A 20973-nucleotide genomic window follows, 5' to 3' on the forward strand; every position below is an offset into this window, starting at 1 on the left:
AAGAGTAGTTGCAAGTGAAAATTCAGCCAAAATCCACAAAAAAAAAGGCAAAAATTGAGAGTTCCAGCGAGATCCAGGGCGAGATATGGCCAGATATAGCGAGATATGGCGAGATATGGCGAGATCTTGAGCGAGATATCCCAACTCGCAGATCTCGACCTCCATCTCGTCTCGCCAAGGTGGAAAAACGAGATATCTCGCGAGATCTCGCCGATCTCGCCGAGATCTCGCGAGATCTCCCACCATGCATGGATTCGGCTTTCACTTTGGGAGGTTTGTGAATGGCATGCCAGTGTTACCTTGTGGTCCCTCACGGATTCCGCCTTCACCTTGGGAAAACCACAACACCGTACTCCCCGCATTCCATCACTATTCCTCACTCTATCTCTTTTAACACCTCACAAGTCACACCTCACAAATACAGGAAAGAAAAATCCTCACCACTGGTCATCCAACACCATCACCCCCATTGGTAGGGTTGTAGCATGTCTATCCCTAATCATGCACTCTAGTATGATGTCATGCATATATGATATATTAAGTGAAATGATGCTTGACAATGCAAATGCTCAAATTCATATACATGCTCATTCCCATAATTACATCTGTACCCCTGCCCATCATGCCATATCTCACATGCTCATGATCATTCCATATTCATATTTCATACTTCCATATCAAACATATTTTCAAGAGCTGAATTCAAGAATTTGAATGCAATGCTCCATACTAGTACCTTATGCATCTTACACTAACAAGTCAATTTTCATAAGTCAACACACAAGCATCTAAACGTGATTTGAATGCAAATGTCATGGCAATACTGATCTTAAAACAGAGATTATAGCATGAAGTAAATTCAGCAATTGGCCTAGTTTTCTAGCAAATGTCATGGCAATACTGATCTTAAAACAGAGATTATAGCATGAAGTAAATTCAGCAATTGGCCTAGTTTTCTAGCAAATATGCCCTCACCTTGGTGTTGATGTTCCCAACTCTTTTTTTCAAGTTTAATTTCCTTTGTGGCCTCACCAACCTGGTGTTTCCATCCCTAGGCATGTTGTACACTTTAGAATCTTTCCCCTAGGCCAAAGTTCCTAAATGCTCTGTTTCAGAACCACTGATCGATCTGACAGCAAGGGAGGCGATCGATCAGGTCGACCGGCCCTAATTGACCAGTGCCATTTGTAGTACAGTTTTGATTTGGAACAACATGGAACCCCCACTATTGTTCTAATTGGAGTATATTTCATTACTGCAGTTCTGTTTAGTCCCCAGTTGAGCTGTTCATCCACTCTATTGACGGTGAGCCCAACATTTCAAGATTGAATCCACCCATGAGTGAGGGATTTGATTCAATCCTCCATCCCTACAGTAGTTTCACTCTTCAAAGCCCCTTTTGTTGTGGAGGATACTTATCCAATCCCATTCATAAGAAGCCCCATGGCTTTCCCCCATTTGTAAGCTCGATTTATTGGGTTCTTTGGCTAGGACTTCTTAAATAACACAAAGGCAACATAGAGTGATGGAGGGAGAAGATTACCTGATTCTAGTGCTGGTTGCTGAATTTTTAGGCCTCTTGATGGTCTTCCAGCCTCCTAGGGTCCCCTGGTCTTCTTGCCTCTTCTTCTTCCTCTCTCCTTCTTGCTAGAGTGTCCCAATTAGGGAATGGATGAGTCAGTAGGGTTCTTAGGAAAGTCCCTGGGGTTATTCTGCTGTATTTTAGGTCCCCAAACTCCTATTTGGCCCATTTACCCACGAGCTAGAGGGTCCGTCTATTGGTCAGTTGATCAACCTCCCCTCTCCCCAAGTCTATCCAGACTCTTGGTGATTATTTCAGACATAGCTCCCTGGATACTTGTCCAAATGATCTAGTTCTTTTAGCATTGTTTTTGGCACTCAAATGGCTACATTTTATGTGAACAACCCAGGGTCCAACTCCCACCCTGTTGTTATACCCAAATTAACTCAGAAGTCAGCTGTGGTGCGGTGGTTACCGTCAGTACGTTTGCAGGGTTACCTTAGTGTTAGCCTCGGTAATGTGCATAGCCTGGAAGTGTGTGATCCATCTTCCCAAGCCTAGTGGCCCTTCACCCTTCCTTCTTTCTGAGTTGATCACCGCTGGTTGGTGGGGATCCTTTTCCTCATCATCCATGGTTTCGTCCTCTGGTCGAGTGGTGTCCACCCACATGGTCCACAGTTAGTGCAGGTCGGTATCTCAGGTTCAAGTCCTACACATGGTATCGGGTTAGTAATCTGGCTTGGATATTACATAAGGAACAATTCAGGCAGTCCTATTATGGCATATGCTGGTAGAGGGGAACAATTGTTGGTCCTAGCAATGGAATTACAAGCCATATTTAGAGGAATTCGAATTTGCACTCAAGAAGAGTATTTGGATGTCTCCATCAGATCTGATTCTAAATCAGCAGTAGATATTTTTATGTGACTATCTCAGGGCCTTGAAGTGTCAAGCTATTAAAGGAAGACTTTTGCAAGAGGTGGTTATGTTAACTGATGAAGATGTTATGCTTCACTTGGTGGATGGTTTCCTTCCTTTTTGGTTACTTACTATTTTTGTTACTTACCATTTTTTTATTGCTTGGCTAACAAGTAATCTCCCGAGGGTCCTGTTTGGTAGATCTATATTTTCTTTTTACTAGATTTGGGAGATCCTATGCACAATGTATTTTTCCTTTTTCTGCTGTAACTCAGTTTAGGAAAGTTTTCCTAAATTGAGCTTGGATTTCATATGATAAATAAAGTACATAGGGAGAGCCTCAATACACACAAGCTCTCTCCCCTCTCTCTTCGTCTTCTACTTCTTCTCCCCTCTTCTCTTCTCTTCTCTTCTCTTCTCTTCTCTCTCTCATCATCCCTGCTGGTCTGGTCTTCTAAAAATCTGTAGTTGTGATGTTAACCAGGTCTCCGGTTAGCGATATTTTAGTAATTTCCTCAAACCTATTTTAGTAAACCATGTCTAGGGTTAGAGTGTTGGGCTGTTAAGAAGCATCACATAGATAAACCCAGTGTAGCAGAGATGAGGATGGTGAGATGGATGAGTGGCAAAACTAGGAAAGGTAAGATAAAGAATGATCATATTTGAGTTGGTTTAGGAGTAGCTCTGATAAATGATGAATTAAGAGAAAGTCGGTTGAGGTGGCACGACCATGGTGGGATATCTCGCTCGAGATCTCGCCATATCTCGCCATATCTCGCTATATCTCGCCATATCTCGCCATATCTCGCCCCAAATCTCGCCATATCTCATTGGAACTCTCAATTTTTACCAAATTTTTTGTAGATTTCAGCCAAAGTTTCACTTGCAACTACTCTTAGCACATCTACAACATCAAAGAAAACTCAATCATCCTCTACTTGTCTTATGAACTTATGCATTAATGACTTATATAAAACTTCTAACGGTTGTATACTTTTATCATTCTATTCTTGAAAGTTAAGATTGTAATACTTATATGAATGTTATCTTGATGACATTTAAGTTATTTGATGTATTTGATACACATGATTTTCATTTATATGCCTTAAGGTTTTATATTACATGTTATATAACCTTGCATTCTCTAATCCTACAGCATTAATGATTTTATATTATATGTTATATAACCTTGCATTCTCTAATCCTTCAGCATTTCGGTTTCACAATATGGGTAGACTTAGAAATCATACTTAGGGCTGTTTTCTCACAAATCCAAGGCCACTAGTGTGTTCAAAAGGCATCAAATAGGCTAAAAACCAAGTTTTAGCCTAATTGGGACCTTAAAACCCACTGAGATGGGCTACCGAGTTGACGCCCAAAAAATGGCACATCTCGACCGAGATCTCGGTTTTTCATAGTAGCGAGATCTCGCTCGAGAGCGAGATCTCCCACCATGGGCACGACCACATTCATTGGAGGCCTTCAAATACCCCTATACATAGAAGCGATTAATCCATGCTGAAGGAAGTAGAAGAACTAGGGGTAGACCTAAGATAACCTTAAAAGAAGTGGTGAGAAAGGATATGTATAGCTTAGGCCTTTTATCTAGTATGGGCTCGAATAGAGCTGATTGGAAGGCAAGAATCCATGTAGCTGAAATCTTTAAACTCCTTCAAAGCAGTTGCAGTAGTTTTTATTAACAAGAACCCAGCAAGAGAGATTGAAAGGAGCGCATATTGACGTCTGGATGTAGTTCTGATAACCAGGCTCTGATACCATGTTAATTAGAAGAAGAAAACTAAGAACCAAAGTAGAAGAAGAGAAAAAAGAACTGCAGCAGAACTGGAGGCATACAAGAGGAACAAAATGGAATACAAACCCCCCAACAAATCCCTCCCAGAGGCTGGTGCTGATCCCAATAACTATTATCTTTTTGCCATTTTCATATACCCTACTAGCGATGAAGGTGTGTTTACGTTCTTTCACATTTGGAAATGCATGTTTTATCTAGAAGTGTAGAAATTACTAGTAGACAATCTCTGATAAACATGCAGGCCACCAGTTACATCTTGGCAATTGTTCTGCCACTTAAAATTTAGCTTTCTAGCTGATTGTTCTGTCTTGAATTAAATAATTTAAAGTGGAATTTTTTTCAGTTAAGTTTGATCAGCTGACATTGCTTCATAATGTTGAACCTTCAATTTTCTGTCCCTTACATGTTTGTGCCAATATTTAGTCTGGGGGATCTCTTATGTACCAAATTACCTGACAGTTGTCTCTTAGCATTCAACTCAATTTTAAACCTACTTTGGAATTTTTTGCACAATTTGATTATGATTTAGTGTTCTCAGGGCATTTAGTGCACCAAATTCTTAAGCTGACAAGTCCCTCCCAGTCAATGTACATAGAACCTATGAGTGGCTGGTAAGTACCGAACTTTCTATAATAAAAATATTTGTTGGTGGAACATACTTCAACTTGTTTATTTTACCCGTAACCTTGCTATGATTTTGTTCAAAATTGTCAGTGTATTTACTGAGCGGATGTGCTTTCAGGTTTGATGCAGCTGGACAAGAATTACTAGGGCTCCGATTCTTTGATCTACTAGAATCATGGTACACTTGTTTTCCGTCCATTTCCAACCTCACCCAACCCCCCCCCCCCCACCCCCGCCACCAAAAAAGAAAAGAAAAAAGAAAAAGGAAAATAATAAATAAATTAAAAACCCTCTCTTCTTATTTTGTCAACATTATTTGAGAGCTACACCTACACTTACCTGGTCCATATTATTATCCATGTGGTTCAAGATCAATTACTTCTGACCATTGGTACGTATTGTACCATCACAGCTTTATGGGTTCAAATTCAAGGCACAAAATCTAATTTTTTTGTAATGAAAGCACATTTTTTTATTCTAGTAATATGAGAGTTACCAACAATCATCGGTGAGAATGATGCTAATTTTCTGTCTTTTATCAAGCATTCTCATGTGTGGGTCATGTATTTTGGTTTTAGACCACTATTACCTGTATCCATTGTTCGAGAACTTGGTTTCAGATGCCCAGCTTGGTCAGCCAAAAACCGAGTTGGACTGAGATCTTGCCAAGTTTGTGCACATTTTTCGTGTTGAAATCTCAAGTCAGGTTCGGGAGGCAAGCATACAGTTACGGTAGAATTTTGGGGATATTTTTTTAACTCCGAGGTCAAGGCATCAAAACAGCTTCCCGGCAAAAATTGTTGGGGTAAGACTCAGTAGGAAAACTGCCCTCGCAGACTCTGCTTGTGCGGAAGTCTTTGGCACCGGGTTTGCCCTTCTATTGAGATTTTCAATATATTAACTTGTATGCCATCCTCACTTAGAATCCGCAGAAACTTGGTACTACTGAGATCTCAATGAGTTCTCAATCTATGGCAGTTTTTCTCAAATTCTGTGTTTCAATGTCAATAATTGTAAATCTAGTGTAGAAATTATTTGTTAAAAAAAATCCCACTTATTTATATCCTCTTTGGTTGTTACTAATGAGTCTTAGTTTTCATTGTGCTTTTAATGTATGTGCTTAATAATATATCCTATACATTGTGTATTGTGTTTTGATTTCCTTGTATTATTGTGTATTATATTTTGCATTGGCTTGGCTTCTTTAAAATTGTCATTGCTATATGTTAGGACACTATTCCATTTTTTTCCCCCTCTTTTTTCTCTTTTTCTTTTTTTTTTTTTTTTGGGGGGGGGGGGGGGGAGGGGTGTGGTTTGGGGGGACACTGTAGGGGTAGAGTAGAGGGGTTGTAGGAGACCAAACCCATCCCAACATGTAGGGAACTGGTGGCAAAATCCTATTTGGGAACCACTCCTATGCTGTCCTATGTGGATTGGGGGTTTTGTTAGTTTGTTAGAATTTTGCTTTAGCCTATATGAGGGAGAGGGGGTAGTGAGGAAGGGAGAAGAATTTTTTTTAGGAAAGGGGGGCAAGCATACCCCATAGGGGAGACAATACTGTCCGTTAAGGGGCAATTTGCTTAGGGTATTCTGTGGTGTTGGGTAACTTGTATTCCAATTTTAATTGAGCCATTCTGGTGATGATTTAATTGGAGTATTTTCCTTTACATTTCCTGTTTATGCCTTTGAATTGATTTGTGTGTGTGTTTGTGTGTGTGTGCAAGTGTATGAACTGCAGCTGCATGTGAAGAAATTGCAGGTGAGAGTACTCTAGAGGTTGCAGGTATTGTTGGGGTCTTAGCAACATGGTATCAAAGCAATGGCGATTCCAGGGATGGTCTGAAGTCGAATGTAGGGGAGGGTAGATGATCTCAAATCCATCATGAGTGATCTCCAAGGTCAAATGTTAGCAATGGATTCCAAATCAGGTTCGTTTTCCCAAAACTTAGAGAGAGAAAAAATGCAGCAATAAGTTCAGGGAAAAACTATGAGCTCAACTGCTGCATGGAAAAAGCCGTTGCAATTAACTCACCAGCGTCGGAGGTGATTGAGGAAGGACAGCGAGGTTTCCACAGTCGACAACAAGGGATAATCTGCAATGGGGGAGCTTTGACGAGCCAATTTGTGTAGGAGAGATGGATTATCGAAGGGATTTTGCTCCCTGGAAGCTGGAGATGCCAATCTTTACTGGAGATGACCCGTTGGGTTTTATTGAAAAGGCAGAGAGGTGTTTCCACCTCTATGGGTTCAGCAGCAATGGAATCCTCAAGCGGTGACGATCTGCTTTGGTGGTCCAGCACTTGGGTGTTGTGATTTAGGCAGCTGCAAAACACTTTCCAGTCATGGGGTAACTGAAGGAGGCCCTGGCTTGAAGTTTTGGCTCTTCACAATCGAAAACTCCTCAAGAGGCTCTCATCAATCTCAGGCAAGGTGGCACTCTGGCGGAATACCGGAAACACCTCAAGTGCCTTGCTGCTGTTGCCAATGCTATGGATGACAAATGGCTTAGAGGTGCCTTTCTATCGGGTTCGAGAGATGATATTAGGCCAGAAGCCACAGAACTGAGGCAGGCCCAAATTATGGACCTAGCGAAGTCTATCGAACCAAAGAATGAAGCCGTTTGTGGGTCGAGGAACCCATCATCTGTTAGTCCATGAACTAGACAAATTATAATGTGGCACAACGATTTTTTAACATTAATAATAAGGTCACTTCAAGTGGGCCAAAGCCCAGCCCAACATATGGCCTCTTGAGTAGAGCCATAATGGACCTAGGTGAGTCATCCCAATCATTCCACGTTTCTATCCAAATGCTACGGAAACCAATCCGCCAGCCTCTCTGTCGCCCTCTTAATCTACACCAACCACCATGGGGAAAAATAACCACTCACGATGGTCAACAGACTCAACACTAGAGGAAATTAAAGCCAAGATGGACAAGGGCTTGTGTTTCAGTTGCGATGCACCTTACTCCAAGGGCCATCAATGTCCATACAAGCAGCTTAAGGTCTTTCAATTAAATGAGGATCCGTTTGCCATGGCGAGGAATGGGAGTTGCATGGGGCTGGCTACGATGGATGAAAGTTTGATTTCACTTTGAGGGCAAGGTGGAAACTAAAGGAGGGAATTATTATTATGACACTATTCCATTGGGGGGGGGTACTCCAAAGGGATAGAGTAGAGGGGCTATAGGGGATAAAATCTATCCCAACAAGTAGAAGACTGGATCATTATAGGAATAGGTGGAGAAATCCGATTTGGGAGCAACCATAGCAGTTTTATGTGGAAAGGGGGCTTACTAGTTAGGACTTTCTTTAGGCTATATGAAGGGAGAGGAAGGGAGAGGAAGGGAGAGAAGAATTTTTGTGAGGAAAAGGGGGCGAGCATAGCTTGCAGGGGAGAGGAAACTCTTAGTTGAGGGGTAACTTAAGTGTGGGATATCTTGTACTTCAGTCTTAATTGAACCATTGTGGTGTTGAATTGATTGGAGTATTTTCCTTTACATTTCCTGCTTACACCTTTGAATTACAATGTGTGTATGTGTGTATGTGTGTTTGTGTGTGTGCAAGTGAATGAACTGTGGCCGCATGCGAAGAAACATGAATGTGTTAAACATGATCTAATAATGAAACATGAACCTAATATAAAGTAGGAAACATGAAAACTAGCCTAAGTCATCATGTAGGGACATACCCCCTACTCGTGATACACATCAACACTCCCCCTCAAGCTGGAGTGTACATATCAAACACTCCAGCTTGGAATAACAAGAACATAGATTAAGATCTTCATCAATCTTGAGCACAAGTAGCAATGGCAAACCCTGGTAAACATTGAGAAAACTTCACCAAGGGGTTAACCAACAACAACTTCAATAAATAATCTTTGTAACGAATGAACCATCTAAAAACGAGAAAGATAGGCGGTAATGGACATGAACAACATTCACAAGCATAGCATAAACGATAATATGAAAAACACTATCCAATCAATGCTAGTAGTACTAAGTACCAATTGTATTGAAGTGTTGCATCTCCAATGGCTACATCACAAGAGATAGGTAGTAGGTAGGAATCTCCACAATAGATGCAGTTCCAACGTCCATACATAAGCTCTTTGCAAGAAGGCAAGTAGTGGATATAGATAGTAATTGGTCAACTAAAGGCAGGAATAGAGCCTCAAATATAGGTTACTGTGAACTAAATATGCAATATAGGTTACTCCGGACCAAGTAGGTACGTAAAAGGCAGTATGGCATACTGCAAATTGAGTACATAGGTAAAAGGTAGTGTAGGTTACTCCAAACCTGTGGATAGGTAAAAAGTAGTATGGGTTATGCAGACCAAGTAAGCAGCTAACAGCCAGAGTGGGTTATTGCAGACTTAATAGGTAGCCAAAAGGTAGTATGGGTTACTACAGACAAAGTAGGAAGAAGCTGTGGTTTAGGAGAATTAGGGTTTCTATGGGGTGGCTAGGGCTAGGGATAAGGTCAAAGGTTAAGGTGGGTTGGAGATGATGAACCTAAAAAGAAATAGGATTTGGGTGAAGGGTTTGAAAGATCTAAGTGAAAGAAGGCTAGTGTTTATAGGGTTTTGAGAATTCTGGGCTGCAAAAGAATTAGGATTTAGACTAGGTTTTGGTTGGTCCAGTTGGGCTGTAATGAAGGGAAGGTAACTAGGGTTGGGGGTTGAGGGTTCTAAAGTTTGGGACAGATCTAATGCTTAGATTGTCATAGATCTGACCTTGAGTTCTAAATCTATTGAGAAGTCCAAAATTTTCAGAAAGGTACTAGAAATTTAAAGAAGAGAAAAAAAGGGCATGGGGCTTAGAGTTTAGGGGAAGAAGAAGAAATTCAGTCTTCTTGCGGTTAAGGGGGGTGGGTAGGAGTTAGGACTATGGCTAGGATCGAAAGCTAGGGGAGAGGGGGTGGGGAAGAGGTTTCCTAAAGGGATTAGGATGTGGGACAGGGGAGATGATGACCTAGGGTTTAGAATTTGGGGAAGAACTATGGCTGCCACAGGCTAGAAGGGGGGGTAGAAGATAGGGCTGTGATGGTGGAAAGAGAAGGGAAGGATAGGGGCAGGGGTGGGGTGTTTGAAGACTTACTTGTTGGAAGAGAAGGTCGCTGAAATTTCAGAAAATTAGAATGCCAAAGCTGCCGCAGGTTTCCTCCCTTGGAAACCCGTGACCTCCTTCAATCAATGTTTATTCAATATTCAAAATCTGTCCTCTTTACAAGATAAGGGCTATATTTATAGCTCTACATGAATGGACTCATAATAGGACTCAACATTATAAGGTGACTCAAACTAGGACTTCTACTTGCATTCAAATTGGAAAGCAAACTAACTAGGACTCTTTAATAAATAAAAGTGCATACAAACAAGGACTTCTAATTCAAGAAGGAAGCCCTCTTAAGATAGGACTCCAACTTAGCAACCCAAACAAAGAGGGGCTTCTACTTGGGACTCACATATATCATCTTATGGTGATTCAAATTACAAAGCAAGAGTAGGACTAGACTCCTTGTAGAAATTGGAACACAACTAAGGGAATCCCTCTCTAATTAGGACTCCTAACTTGACTTTGACTCTTTTGTAACTAATCAAAGACTAACTCAAATATCAATATAAGAGTAGGACTAGAATCCTAATAAAATTTTGGTTCTACTTAAGTCAAGTAGAGTTGGACCAATGTTCGAAATTTCATTTCATTTCATCGTTTCATCTAAGGGAGAAATTGGCGGAACACCAAAATATCATGGAAATCTGGTACAAAATTGTATCAGATTCCCACGGTAGATTTCAGTGGGTTTTTGGTGTTTCTTTGGGCTGGTTTTCAGTGTGCAGCGTAATTTGAAGCCAGTAAACACAGTGGAAGTGTTATTTTTGCCTAAAACCTACCACAAAGTGGTGTTCTTGATTGACACATGCTCGGCTGTATGCGGGTGAAACTAGAAGTTTGGAACATGCATTTTCACCAATGTAAATGTGGATATCATGCAAGAAAACACTAAAATTTTCATTGAGGTACAACAATAAATACAAGAACAAGTAGAATTCAATATACAAGTTGAAGTCCAGAACTGAGTACTTGGTTGAAAATTACAATGAATGATGTATTACCACTAAATGAATAAATAAGATACATCATACCATATGTCCACAATAACTAATATACACACTGAATGAAACCTAGTCTAGTTGAATACAAGCTGCTGGATCGGGCTGGATCGATCCCCTAAGTCATGGAGTACTCTGGATACTGGACATAAGCAGGCCATGACATGATACGGATAAAGTTATCCGTGTAGTCTGTCCCTGCCCTTCTATAAGTAGCATCATCAACATAAGTAGATATTCTACCCTAGGGAATGTGTCATATGGCCATGGACTGTAACCTAGTCGCAGAACTGGCATAACTAGTGCTGGTCCTAATGGATATCCAAAGATGGAGTCCACCAGTGATGCACCTGCATCTCCATAGCCATAAGCAGACATTCTACTGGAATTAGCAGATGAACCACCATTTGCTCCACCATATCTATATCCATAGCCATAAGCCCCGCTCGGGTACAACCCCTTGGAATTTTCAAAATTTCACTGAAATTTTACTTAAGTTCCCAATATTTTGCCAAACTTTTACTTTAGTTTCTGAAATTTCGGCAGAATATTGCAGTTTCGAACTTCTATCCGGATTTCATTTTAGCCACTAACGAAATTTAGTGAAATTTTCCAAAATTAAAATTTCATACTATGGACTGGACCAAGGGTACCCAACAAGACCAAAATGCCTCTACGCTGGCCAAATTTCTCTGGGTTTCTGGCAGGGCCACTGGGTGCTGGTAACCTCTCTAGGCCTTCTTTGGGTGTCCTGGATCCGGTTCACATCAAATAACTTCACCAAAAACTGAAACTGAGCAGTGGAGTGAAATCAGTAGTAAAAAAGTTGATTTGTACCCCTAAATGGGATACTGCCTGCCAATGGAAGAGATTCATTGCTAATAATTAGACCCATGGTTGGGTTCGAAAATGGGATCCAAGGTATTGTAGTATAAGCAGAATTGGTTCCCAAAAGCTCAGTTTGGTTAGCAGCCTTGGTCAGTCACATCATTAGTAGCAAGAAACCAGGTGTAAGGTAAAAAAACAGGGCGGCCAATTACTTGGAGAAGACAGGCTTTTGAACAATAAAAACATCTGAAAATTAGACTGAATCTACATCCTTGCAGGTACAAAAGACCTCGACAAAACCTTCTGACCATCAGAAGAGTAAAATGGATGATGCAAGGACTACAAATACCTGGGAAAATTTCCCAGAAACAAGAACCATAGGCATGATATTTAAGTACTCTACAGCTGTAGGCAGGTTTTCCATAGGAAGAGGTAGTAAAGCAATTAAATCTTTATAATTTTTCTTGATGTGATGATAGGAAGGTCTAAGTCAGTTGGAACAGTAATAAGGCTCTTAGAACTGCCGCAGATAGGTACAACAGGTAGAATTGAAATATCCTCGGAGATGACTTACTAACCAGCAACTTCTTAATTTTAGAACTGGATCTGCAGTCACAACTCTTATACCATGTAACAATAGCAGCAGTTTGGAGAATTAGAAGTTTAGAACATGCAGAGAAGAGAGAGAAGAACAAGAGAGAAGGAGAGAATGAAGAAAAGGGGGGAGAGAGGTTTCGTGGGTGATGCTCCCCCTCACCCACAATTCATTAGTAGGTAAAACTATCTTCAGTTTGGGGGCTTACAAAAATAAACTAAATATTACATATAAAAAAAGGAAACTAAGCCTATGCTGAGACTGCTTGTCAGCCAAACTGCAAGGGATGTGCTGTCAACCAAGCACCCAAGAGTTGAAACATAATTTAATAAGGAAAGAAGAATCCGAGCTAAAGTACGCAACATAAAAAGTAGCCTAAGTAATCATGGTAGCAATAAACCCCCTACTCATGACATATCTTAGCACAATTCTTTGTTAATTTTGGTTTTTGTGTCCTGCAATTTGGGAAATGTTGATATGTGTATAGCTGTTTTAGACATTCTTTCATAGCCTTGAAATACTATTTACTTCTCTCTGCAGATTAAATAAATGATGAATCCATATCTTGAACAAGTATTCTTACTTTGGATTGTCTTTAAACTTTTTCAGCATTATTCTCTCTGGTTGAGTTTCATAATATACTGTTACATTGGCTACTCCTGTCTTATTTCTAAATGATAAAAAAAAAGAACCTCTGACATATTCACTGATTAATGAGTGAAGCTGGAGCTCCTAGTTAAGATTTTCAGATGATTCTGTACTCTTTAAAAAACATTTTTTTAGTGAAAAATCTTACCCTTCCTCACTTATTTTTCAGCATAGGATCTATTGGAATGGCTAGCTTGGATTCTCTATTAGCTTTCATTATTATGGATAAATTAGAGAATGCTTTGAAGGTTCTTAAAGGTTTGGTATGCTTCTCGATCAACAGATATTTTATTAATCTTCATTTAGTATTTCTTTCTTCCTCTTTTTTTTTTTTGGGGGAGGGGGGGCATCAATAAATCATTCTTACCAAAGCCCCTAAAGGGCAGCGTGCCTAGGGGAGTGGTTGTAGGGAGTGATGTAAATTATAATAATTATTAAAAAAAAAAAAAGAAGAGGTCAGGAGGACCTAGAAGGCATTAAAGGGAGGGTCCTAGACCCTAGGTAACAACCATCACTTGTTATATATTCTTAAAATGTAAATTATATGATTTCAGTTGTTAAATTTATGTAACAGAGAAAGATATATGACAAGTGAAATTTCTTGGAGGATAGCTTCTGTAATGTCATAACTGAGTATTTTCTTGTGTACAGTTGGATGCTAGATGCTTGGAAGACTTGCAAATATTGGATCTTGCCTTGGGTCCTGCTAGCTCCATGCCTTTATTAGGATGGTCATCCTATAGGCAGATGGTAAGAAAGTCCAAATTTGAAATGCTTGAAGTACATTTCTTCTGATTCAATTTTGATAAAATATAGTTTTCCAATGGAGAAATGAGGAAAGAGAATATTGCCAATAACTTTGGTAGATAGTGAGCAAGACGTTCAAACTGCTCTTTTAAAAACTAGGACAGAGCTGAAGTAAATATCTTTCTATTGTTGAAAATTCAGAACCACATAAATTATCATCCTGAGCATGGTATCTGACAGTATATAATCCTAAATTATGAAGTTCCAAATAGATACAAACCAACTCTAAGGGAAAACTCAAGCCTCTACTGATTTATTTGCAAACCAAATTATAGAGTGGTACAGGACAACACAGTACAAACTAATACAATTCTGACATAGATCATTAAATGATGCACAGGCTGATACAGTTCCAATACAGAAGTGGAGGAATGGTAGGAGCACAATTGCATCAGGCAGCACTTGTATACCTTTTGTCGAGGAACCCTGGAGTTCTATTGATAAAGGTGGGAGGTTGAGAGGCTGAATCCTCAAGAGGAATGAGGTGAGGAATAAAGGGGTCTAGGAGCGGTAACTCCAGAACAGATCCACCAGTATTTAAAAAGGGGGAAAAAGTGACATCAGCATAGTTGTCATGGCACCTAGCCGGCCAAGGCATTTGAGGGCTTCCAAGCACTTACTCTATTAAGTAGCCACAAGGCATTCTATTGTTAATTTTTCCAGTATGACTATTCGATTGGTCCAAAAATCATACTAAAAGTTATATATTTCATTCCTAACATGTAAATATGAAACATTTTGCAATCTTAATAGCAGAAACACATCAATAATTAAGTTCATCCTAGCATAAAAGTCATAACATGAAGACAATCATTTACATCAAATATTTAAACCAAGTCAAAGTCAAAAATCAGCTTCAATCTTCATAATTCACACATCCGCAGTCGCAGTGAGCAGCAGCCCTAACGTCTTCAATTTCTCTCTCCCAATTCTCAGCTTCTTCTGTTTCTTTTTTTTCTCTCTCTCTTTTTAATTACTTAACTGACTCTTTGCAATTTACACGAGTGGAATTTGGTTCTCTATTGGTTCTGTTTATTTTTTAAATATAAAAACAAGTTGATTGATTCAATGCATCTCACTTCTATTAGTGATCCGATAAGCCTATAATAACATTACATTAAAATTATTTAGATAACTATTTAAAAAATAAAAAATAAAAAAAAAGTGGCAAAATGGTAATAAAGCGGTTGCCCAGGCAGGTTAGGCATCCAAGGCACCCGCCTTTTGTGCACTTAGTTAAGTGGTGACTGCCCAGCACGGCAGCCCCATGGGATCCCACCTGGATACCTAGGCCAACACCTTGACAACAGCACTTGCACACTGCTAACGAGTTATGGGATCAAAACACCAGTAGCCCTTTCTATTACTATATTACACCCAAAAGAATAGACTTAGATCCCGAAGAGACAATTTATCCCAACCAGGATGAAGATTATGGACAAAATGTTGACAGCCAAAATATGAGGTAGATTAGATGAAGGAATGGATGGGAAAAATAGCAGAAAAGGGTTATGATTACCAAGGGCAGAGGAAAGCATCTGGTTGATCAAACAGTAAGCGGCCAACAGCATCATCCCAATCAATTTTGGAACATGAAAGATGTAGCAGTAACTAGCAAATGGCAATTTTTGATGTCTGACACCATTCTGTTTGAGGTGTGTAAGAGCAACTGCTTTGGTGAGTAATGCCATTGTCCAAACAAGAGGTTGAAATATCATCCTTGAGTAATCTCCAGAGCATTGTCAATATGTAAAATTTTCAAACAAGTACCAAACTGAATTTTCATTCATTATGTAGCCATGCGTGCAAGAGTATTCATCAAAAGGCAGACCCTACCCTTGAACCGACAAGGACCCTAAAAATCTGATGAGCTAAATCATAGACTGACTCCTGGGCTCACTGTATGACAGAAAAACAATGTGGTGATCATTACCAGGCTTTCAAGCTTCACACTGAAAATGGGAAAGAAAGTTGCCATCAGGGACTTGATGTTGCAGCTTGGATAGAGGAATGTGCCCCAGCTGGCTGTGCCAATCTAAAATGGGAAATTCTAGTAGAGGTAGTGAATGCCACCAGATATGGAGATGCAATGTCAAAATAGCGTAAGCATCCCTCTCATGTCCGCTGCCATTTGTCACCTTTATCTCGATTCCTGGATAAAATAGTAAAAAAGGTCAAACTTTGTGCGCTAGGCTCCCAGGTTTAGCTATAGGTCTTGGGAGGGTTAAACTTACTCAGCATTACTAGGATAAATGTAATGGAGCACTTAAGATGTTTTGTCAATTGATTGAAAGGAGATATACAAGTAGTTTTGGAACATGAAGAAAAATAGATAATGAAAGTAGGGGGTGATGTTGATGTAGATTGTTAGAATTAATTATGGGCCAGTTTGTCAAAGATCACAAACAGAACTAGCTAGCAAGGTTTTGGTTGTCTGAAAAAGGGGTGGGTTCGTGGTTCAGTGTTTTAGGATGGTGAGATGGGGCCATGGTTGTCAGAGCATCTGCCTAGGTGCGCCTTGGCCTGTTTTTGGTCAAGGCAACCTGGTGTTGCCTTGGTTTTCATTGTCCTCTATCGCCTCACCTCGCCTGTCACCCTGTCAACCATGGATGAGGCTGTAACTTTTAGGGTCTAATGACAAGGTATCTCTTGAACCTAATATGAAGTGATTCTGATGAGGGAATCTCAATCCCTAAGTTTTAGGACTGTTGACAAGCTTTAGGAGTCAAGGGCCCAAGGGGTTAGGATGGAGTTAGGGTCTGAATTTGGGTTCAATTGAAGTTCTTGTGCGGGGTTCTTTCCATAAAAGGTGATTAAAAAGTGGACAGAAGTGGTGGGGAGAATAAAGTTGCCGATTTAATGGAGGTTAGAAGTTGCAGGTTTAGTGGCAGGCTGGCAGCTAAGGTTTAATGGAGAGTAAGTGTTGAGAATGGTGATCGGACTACACTGCTATAAAGGAGGTTGTGTTGATGAAAGAGGGCTGACTCTAGTAGATATCTTCTGCTGGAGTGAAGGTGTCAGTGTTGGAGTGACTTGCAGATTTAATGAATCAAGGGGGTTCGAAACATGCGAAGAACCTTTAAAAAGCACAAATGACAGAAGGAAGAGAATGGGTGGAGAGGAAACTTTATCTCCTGCATAAGTTGTGATTTCTGTAGTCTTCACTTGTGTGGCAAGTCAAAGATGACCGTCCAACGGCCAAACAAAACTAGGATTCCGAACCCTAAGTCCAACAAGGGAGTTGTCATTTCCAATATAGCCATCTCTCCAAAAGAAAATAATAGCAACAGTCACGAGCTGTAAAAGTAAGTCAAATTTTATTGATCAGTCTAAGTTATACTCCACAGTGGGGAGTAGTGGTTGTTTATCAGCTTGCAAATCAAAGTTATAAAGGAAACTAAGCTAATTCCATTCCTATTCAGAAAGAAGTCCACTTGCACGAAGGATTCAAGAAGCTCACCCACGAGCTGCTGGTCGTACGAGCCAGCATAACATGACCCAAAACTAAAATCCTAATTACCCAAAAGCCAAAACACAGTAAATTAGCTTTCTCATATTACCAATCTGGTAGTTATCAGGAGGTGAAATCAGTCAAATAATCCACCTGTTGTTTTGCTGTGGGACAGGCTTACACAGCCTGCCTCGAGAAGATAACTGGAGGCACCATGCAACTTTATAGTAGTCATCTGAACATTCACATTGTACACAGCAAGCTTTGATTTCCACAGTAAAAAGTAGAACAAGCAAACTAATATGGTAGGATCTGAAATTAAATTAAGGACGTAGATGAATGAGGTGCTATTAAAACACGCTAAATATGAGCATAAAAATAATTGAATTGCAGGCTTGCAGCCTTTGGAGCAAGGCAACAGCAGTATATAGGACAAACAGTAGCTTGTGGCATGACCGCATGAGACACCTATCCTTAACCCAGATAAGAACCAAGGGCCAGAAGGACTCAATCTTGTGGTCAAAGTACCTACAATAGGGGTGAAAATGCAGGAAGATTGGATGAAGTAATTGCTAGTTAAGGGGAGAATCATGCTTCCAGAAACGGACCCAAAAACAGAGTACCGCTGATCAGTTTTGAGAGTAGCAATTAGTCTGAAACCGAGGCTCAGAGCCTGGATCAGGGCCATATTGAAGCTTAAGAACCTATGTACTTGAAACTTTAACATTTCAAAATAATGGGCTGATCTATGGGCCAGATTGGGTGTAATTGAACCACGAAAATCAATAAAAAATCTCCAGACAACATCGAATCATATACTTTGCATCTGGCAATCAATTATGATCAAATTACATTTACACCCCTTATGATTTGAATTATATAACAACTGTATCCCTACTGTTATAATAACAGGGTTAAGTGATGAGTCAGTGTGTACTATATTTTCAAAATTCCCAATAAAAAATCTCCTAAAAAACAGTTGATTCACTCAAAACAATTGACTGACTTTTATGTATATTTTTATTTTTAATTTTATTAAACTAACATTAAGATTCACTAAGGCTAAATATGTCTATTTCTATTTAAATTAACAGTGTTAAATACAGGGGGTGTAATCGTAGTTGTTTGCAAACACAGGGGGTGTAAATTTAATTTTTTCATCATTTATTGATGTGGATGATATTTTACAGTAGTAGGACCCTAGTGCTTTCATTGTATAATTAACTAAAGTTTCAGAAAAAAATTATATTCAGGATTTTGATGTTGACCAAGATGGGATTACTCTCAAAATAGAAACACTGTAAAAACCAGTGGATCTTTTGACATTCTGATACCTGTGACGATATCACTGCATTAAATACTAGTGGTAAGAGAGATGAATAAGTAGAGAGACTGATGGAAAGGAAGAAGAGAAAACCTGTCCGGAGACCAATCACTAGAGTTTCAATCTCAATGTATTGCAAACAAAAGCTTAGATAGAGTTTTGAGAAGTTTGAACCTCCCAAGAAAATGTAAGCTCTGGAAAAAATGTGAAACATTATCAATCTCCATTTTGCTTATTTGGAAGCAGTATTATACCATTTCTAATTTTAATGCGGTCTCATTTAGGGGTCCTAGGAAACAGAGTAATTTTGCTAAATTTTAAGTGATTCAATCATTTGATATTTTCTTTGACCAAGTTCTGTGGTCACCATTTACAGCCTCTTTGGTATGCTTGGAAGCAAGTTCATATAGGCACTTTGAGCTCTGAATTAAAACTGCTGTATTCATTTACTTAAAAGTACTACTAGAATGAAGTATTGTATCATCAAATTGTTTGTATAATCTAATAATGTATTACTAAATGGTAATTTTGTTGTTGGTCAGGCCAAATTTGTAGACATGTCATGGGAACCATGGATTGAATCTCTAGCATGTATTGGTCAACTGCAGCTACTAAGATGCTTAATTGCATTAAAGCTGAAGTCAGCATGCAAGGTACTTCTGTAATATCTTCAAATCCACTAACCACTGTTTTGGCAATTCAGAATTTTGGTGCATTTGAGCCAAAGATCCCACCTCCAGAATGAGAGCAACTTAAGGGATTGAAAAACTTGAATTCAAAGAATGTTTGGTATTAGAAGTAATTGAACAAGGGAGAGGGAACTTTCTAGCACCAGTGCAAGTCACAATTTCTCCTGGAGACTGTTTTTTCCTCATTATTATTTGGTGGGCCAGTTCTATGTGTGTGTGTGTGTGTAAGAAGATGACTTTCTAAATCAAATCAACAGAATGAGAGTTGGGAGATCTCTGAAGATTCTGCTCCATCCAAATATGGATATAGCAGCCGAAACACTAGCTTGCCAGTTGTGTCATAGGTCAAGTTATCTAAAAAGGATGAAACTAGCCACAACAACTCCCAAGCAAATGGGAGGGGATGGCAACTTTGAGGCTAAATAAAATCTAATGTTTTCTTCCATTTAGTGCTGGCTGGGGAGCAAGGGGGAAAAAATGGCCTACTGACTAAGTGGTGCGTGAAAGTGAAACCAAGATATAGCAACAAAAGAGAAAGGTTTTGTTGGGAAGGCAAGGGTTCAGGGTTCTCCAAATGGTGAAGGAGTGATGGGGATGTGGCCTTCAAACCAAACTAATTTGCAAAGGGTTGGGGGAGCATAGAGTCTAACAAAATTCCAAGATGAGCTAGAATGAAAATACCATTGGTGGAGGGAAGCCAAATGACTTGGCCCAAGTGGGAGGGGTGGGAGAGACAGAATTGGGTTCGGCCTACTCCTTATTTCTTCTCACAATCACTTTACTAATTCAACTAAACCCAATGTAGACTTTGAGCAATCTGAAGCCAACTTACTAACTAATAATTAAAGAGACATACTATGAGGTTTTACTCTACTTTCTTGAGAGAGATTGAGAGATTGAAAGTTCTTGCTAAGCTATTTCTCTAACCTACTTCCTCTTTTTTTCCTCTACTTCTGCTACTTGCTTTCTTACAACTAAAGAGGTTATTATTGGATTTTATCCTTCTGTTATCAATGAATCTATTGGTTGGGCCCCAACCTGAGTTACAGTGTTACATTTTGAATGTTTCAATCAAACATGTACAATACATGCACTGCACTGCTAGATTGATGTTTCTTTTGGGTTGATGGAAACTTTAGGTTTCTACTATCTTTGCTTTTTTTATTAGGGAAATGAAAAAGAAAAAAAAAAAAGGGACTTTATTAGTAATAATTTGTATTATTAGGTATTTTGTATGTATTTTACTTAATGAATTGGACCAGTTTCAGAAGCTTACAGGTCATTTCCTAATTTGACAGGTTAAAGCAAGTTTAGTTTCTTCAGCGGTTGATGGTATGATAGTTCCAGTTTCTTTTCGAAGTGTGAAAATTCCTGAGGTAAGTTTTTTTTTTTCTTTTTTTTTCTTTATACTGTTCTTTTTTTCTTTTCTCTGTTAACACGGGTGTCCAGGCCTTTGGCCTAACTATTCCCATGGATCCGTACTGATCCAAAGCTGCATGGACTGGGTCATATCAGGGTTGAATGAGAGCCATTCTACTTTTATCGAAAGCATTAAAGACCACTAAACACCCCCATGTGAGTGGCCCAAAGGGTATGAGGGGTCAAACTCAAGACCTAACTCTTCCTTGGGCAA

General features: G+C 39.5%; 1 protein-coding gene across 3 annotated transcripts in view; it reads left to right on the forward strand.

Moving 5' to 3' along the window:
• The window catches only part of LOC149028194 (uncharacterized), a 125193-nt gene that overhangs the window by 91507 nt on the left and 12713 nt on the right, over positions 1–20973 (forward strand). For all 3 annotated transcript variants that reach the window (XM_089169146.1, XM_089169131.1, XM_089169139.1), the window contains exons 19-24: positions 4792–4864; positions 4996–5055; positions 13239–13332; positions 13721–13819; positions 19194–19304; positions 20639–20716. In XM_089169146.1, coding sequence (XP_089025272.1) covers positions 4792–4864; positions 4996–5055; positions 13239–13332; positions 13721–13819; positions 19194–19304; positions 20639–20716 — 515 coding nt within the window. The remainder of the gene's footprint in view (positions 1–4791; positions 4865–4995; positions 5056–13238; positions 13333–13720; positions 13820–19193; positions 19305–20638; positions 20717–20973) is intronic.

The sequence above is a fragment of the Hakea prostrata genome, chromosome 1 (genome assembly GCF_041222555.1).
Source record: "Hakea prostrata isolate BN-2017 chromosome 1, UWA_Hpros_2, whole genome shotgun sequence".
Lineage (NCBI taxonomy): Eukaryota > Viridiplantae > Streptophyta > Magnoliopsida > Proteales > Proteaceae > Hakea > Hakea prostrata.